Source organism: Stegastes partitus, unplaced genomic scaffold, assembly GCF_000690725.1.
Source record: "Stegastes partitus isolate 25-593 unplaced genomic scaffold, Stegastes_partitus-1.0.2 Scaffold47, whole genome shotgun sequence".
NCBI classification, from domain to species: domain Eukaryota; kingdom Metazoa; phylum Chordata; class Actinopteri; family Pomacentridae; genus Stegastes; species Stegastes partitus.
In genome coordinates, this window is record NW_007577778.1 from 720,434 (window position 1) to 725,575 (window position 5,142).

A 5,142-nucleotide genomic window follows, 5' to 3' on the forward strand; every position below is an offset into this window, starting at 1 on the left:
TTCAGCTTCTCCATTCATAAACACTTTAAGTCATTTCTGATCTGTATATTTAAATAATTATAAGATTAACAATGAATAGGTTTTGTTTTACAGTGTAAAAAGGATTTAGTGACTGAGTACGGTATCAACAATTCATTTGTTTTCTTACAACCTCACACCAGTAATGCTACACGTCTTAATATGTTACATCTGCTACTCAGTCATATAATGAGTCTTCCCGGTGTTATATAGTCCATATAACATATCACTGTTCAGCACTCGTCTTTGCTGTGCCCAGACATGCAGCTTGTGTCCGGCTGGCTTAACAGACTATAAACGCTTTTGTGACTGATGGAGCAACTGAAAATTCATTTTATGAATTTTATAGTCACACAGTTGCTGAATTAGGGCAGAATTAAGAGAAGATTGGGTATTCTGACCACTGGACATTGCATGGATGACGATGCGATACATCCTTATGGACTAATTAGATTTATTATGGACTTGGCATCATCAACAGTCAATGTACAGAAGGATCATAATTAAGATGTCTAATTCATTTTCTCAAACACAAAAGTTAACAACAGTACCTACTCTTCTTTACTGTGATGATTATTATTTTTGTATAGATTTTCTTCTTCTGTCAGAGCCAGCAGTTTGGTTGTTGAATGTCAAGCTTTATTATACAGTATTAAAACCAAAGATTCAAACCTGCATTTTAAAGAGCTGGTAGCTGTAGCATGTTTCACTACAGGCTGCACAGAAGTTTAAAAAAAAGGAAGAAAAAACGTGATGATTGATAGGTTTTAGGCTAGGTTTTACAGTAGAAGACTAAAATATTACATAAAAAGGTGTTGCATCAGGGTTTCCTTTTGTGTTTTTTTAATGATAATTAATTATTACCATAGAACATTGACGTGGTTCTACGCTATCTTATCTAACTTAAAAAGCATATATCCTAATTTATTTATTCAACATGTTTTCAAAATTATTTTTAATCCTCATATTTTTGTTTTATTACATGTGCAAACCGAATGTCTGCATGCATCCACCTTTTTGTTTTGTCTTATCAATAAGTGTACAGTCTGTCTGCTTTAAGATGCTGTTCTATATTACTCCCTCACCCTCCTGACACTCTAAATAAAATTCCATTAAGCTATTAAAATACCTGTGTGTTGGCCCTTGAGCTGTTTGGGTTCTAAAACTGAACCTGATTCAGTCTGGAACATGTGTTGCATGTTCTTCTTTCCACCCTCATTGCCAGCTCTCTCCTGAACTAGTGATTGAGCAGCTTGAATGATGGCTGTAACACACTTTTTAATACTACTACTTACTAATACTACTTTAATGCTACTCCAGTGGAAATAAAAACAACCTACATGTAATCTGCTTTTTTGTTACACACATGACTACACAATTTAGCTGGAACCTCTGAGACTACTCCAGCAGCCTCACACAGGAATTGTGCAGGATATCTTTTCTGGTAATCATAGCCTTGTAAAATGGCATTTAAACAGTCCATAAACAATGACCAAGTTAGTCTGGATAGTAAACAAACATCACTGATTGGCCCATTGTACTGAGCAGTGGCATGGTACCTGAAGCTATTGGCATGAATAGATACCACGACGGCAGAGTGAGAAATGTGGCATAGTTGTTTTTCTGTTTCGTGTTTGACTGATTTGCATCCCTGAACCATAAAATGGTTACAGAAACCTTGGCTTAGTTGGGGTTTCTTTAGGGTAGTGCTTGTGAATCATCCTTGAAGAACCTTTGTTTTTCTCTGCTGACATACGTTGCACTGACATCTGGATTAGCATCATGCCAATGAGCATCAGTCAGTGGTCATGTCATATTTCATTGCATCAGTCTTCTCTTGCCTCTGTATGCCCACCAGTTCCCATAATTCCCAGCTACCTGTACAACCTGGATGAGTCAACAGATGTAGCGCTGAGGAACAACACCCTGTCACAGCAGGATCCTCCCGGATCCTTCCACAGCATTGTGTCCTTATACGACAACACTGTCAGGTTGTCAGGCTCCAACACCACAGCCAAGTCTACTGAGCTGGTCCCTCCAACCCCTGCTGCTGCAGCGCTACCACAGAACTCCTCTGACTGTCCCCAGTCCACCAGCAAGCTGCTGAATGAAAATGTCAAAGTGGGAATGCTGTTTGCTTCCAAGGCCACTGTGCAGCTCCTGACCAACCCCTTCATAGGGCCACTCACTAACAGGTAGGTTTTATGCCATTTTTCTCTGTGCTGGTATTTACAACTGATCAATTTAGATTTTTTTTTTTAGGGTATACAGTTGTCAAGTTTTAAGAAATTTTTGCAAATTGGTTAAAACAGAAAAATGTAAATCTCTCATTTACAAAAGCATTCAGAACCTTTGTTCAGTGCTTTGTAAACGCCCCTCTGGTAGCAGTTTCATCTCCTAATCTTTATGGACACGTCTGTATACGCTTTGGACACCAGAATTTGGGCAGTTTATTCCGTTCTTCATAGCCTGGCAGCCCTTCCTAATGCCCAAACTTTCACTAACTGTTGCATCGTTTGCCCACAAATAGGAAACATGGTATGGGGTTAGCCTGTAATGAGACAGGCTCGTTTATCCTACTGATAATTGTTGTTGCAGTGGTAACTCTGCTCAGTATGAGAGGAAGTGCAAGTTCACACATCTGGCCTATGTGATGAGCTGAATGGTGTGAAGGTATCATCTGCAGTTTTGAGCCATATGTTTTGTATCCAGACAGCTATATGCACAAATACTCATGTGATCACATGAGTTCAACTAAATCTGGGGGGAGATTTGTGATTCAGATTGTGGATCATAATTCTACCCCGACAGATCTTCAACTGGTTTTTTGGCCGGATTGCCCATCCTCACTAGGGTGTACGATTTGGTTTATTGTTCCAGCAGTATGACTCGTTGCCACAGTCTCAGGTTGCTGCACTGTGGAGTAGGTTTTCTACAAGGACCTCTCTGTATTTGGGTTCATTCATCCTCCCCCCAGCTCTGACAAGCCTCCCTGTCCCTACTGGTGAGAATCCCCCCTATAGCATGATGTTGCCACCACCATGCTTCACGGTACAGACGGTGTAAGCAGGTGATGCACAGTGCTTGGTGTTTGCCAGACATAGTGCTCTGAGTTCTGCACAAAAACTTCAAGTTTTGTTTCATCACACCAGTCAATCTTTAACCTCGTGCTCTTAGAGTCTTTTACATCCCATGTGCAACCCCCTGCATCTTCAACTCCAAACAGGCTGTCTTCTGAGTTGTACCAAGAGTGGCGTCCTTCTACCTGCTCTACTGTAAAGGCCTGACTGACGAAGTGCTGCCAGTTTGGTCATCCTTTTAGTAGCTTCTTCGATCTGTGCACAGCCCTTCTGAAGCGCTGTAAAAATGGGTTTTAGGTAATTGCTGTGAATAAGGTCATTCTTGTGCTACTCCAATTGTCTAGAAGGCCCCGACTCTAAAAAGAGTCATGGTGGTTCCAAACCTCTGTCATTACACCATCATTTATGTGTGTCGCTGTGGTTCTAGGAAAAGTCAAAGCTCTAGAAATGATCCTATACCCTTGTCCTGATCTAATGCCTCACCACAATTTTTTACAAAGAGTTCCTTGGACTTTGTAGCTTGGATGTTATTGCAGCTTTTATATGGAGCAGCCATTTGATTGATTGTTTTCCAGGTGATTTAAGAGAGCCGAACATTTGTGTAATTTAAAATGTGAAAATATCGCCCTGCCTAAACAATGGTGCTTGCAAATACACATAACTAATGTACATGTCAACCGTTGCTGAGGAATTCTAACATTAAGAGCCTGTCTCATTTTCCATGTAAAGAATCTGATTAATAAGCTTTCTCGTGTGCTTTAGCAAAGCACTAGACAATTAAGCAGTTAGGTTTTTTTCAGATTTATTATAGGTTTTCTAGAAACATGACAAAATCGTCTGGGTCAAAAGTACACATACAATCTAAATAATCAGTTTTGATGATGTAGAAAACTGTGTTAAACAAATTTTCTTAGTGGCTTGTCCTTTCGACTTCTCGTGAATGATTACATTTGACTGCAGCTGGTGAGTCCTCTGAGCCAGTTTAAATAGAGCCCATTTGATACACTCAGAATTAGCCACAAGCATTAGAGTGGGGAAGTCTGGGGAGCTCAACAAAGATCTGAAATAGCAGAATGAAGCTACAATTATCCATCCATCCATCTATTTCTTCCACTTGTGCAGAGCAGGTCATTCCAGACTTCCCTCCCCCCAGCAATGCTTTCCAACTCCTCCTGAGGGATCCCAAGGCATTCCCAGAGAAGCTAGAATTAAGTAACTGGAAACTTAGGACTGCCATGGTCTACTTGGTCTTTACAAGTGTATGTAAACTTTTGCTCACGACTGTATGCAACTTTGATGTTTAGCTCAATTTAATTTATGTAAGAAACCCGCTTTAAAAAACAATCTTGAACATCACTGATTATTTCTGGCACCTGATATAAGTCAGTGTAAACATTTTATGATATGCTGTCATAAATGTTAAACAGAAAAGACAAAAAATCATTGAAGAGGAAATGATTACATACAGCAGAATGACGAGCAACAGTATCACAATATGATAGGTTTCCTCTCAGGCTTGACAGATATCTTTCAAGCCCAAGGCCAAAATTGTGGTTGTAATTTCCCCTTGTATTTACAGAGGTCAAAGCAAACAACATTTCTGGTCTTATCTAGGCAACATCCAGCACATCTGCAGTATGAGCTCCATTTTTGAGATGTTGGCAGACAGATACTGTGAAATGCTGCACATGTCACACATTGAGGTGGTTTTGAGGGTGTACTATTATGTGAGCTACAAGATCCAATCCAGATGAATTAAATAGAGCAGAATTCCTGATTGTGCATGTTTGCATGTGCATTTGTCTAATTGTGCATGGATAGCTGCACAGTAGATGAGTCACTCAAATTTCCACTAACATATATGAGTGGGACAGACTCTGACACTGTTACAGGAAAAAGGTGCAGAGAACAATAATTACGACTTTTTATTTTATTTTATTTTTTTGTTTTTCGGGTGTTGTTTTTTGAGTGGTCCGCCAGTAAATGTTTGCAGCCAGCATTTAGCTGGTGTTGCTGGTACTGCATCTTAAAGTGGCACTGGAGT

At 39.9% G+C, this 5,142-nt stretch overlaps 1 protein-coding gene across 1 annotated transcript in view; it reads left to right on the plus strand.

The window, feature by feature from the left end:
• Positions 1–5,142, plus strand: part of slc18a2 (solute carrier family 18 member 2) — a 45,331-nt gene that overhangs the window by 4,384 nt on the left and 35,805 nt on the right. Inside the window, exon 5 of the mRNA XM_008306834.1 lies at positions 1,877–2,213. Coding sequence (XP_008305056.1) covers positions 1,877–2,213 — 337 coding nt within the window. The remainder of the gene's footprint in view (positions 1–1,876; positions 2,214–5,142) is intronic.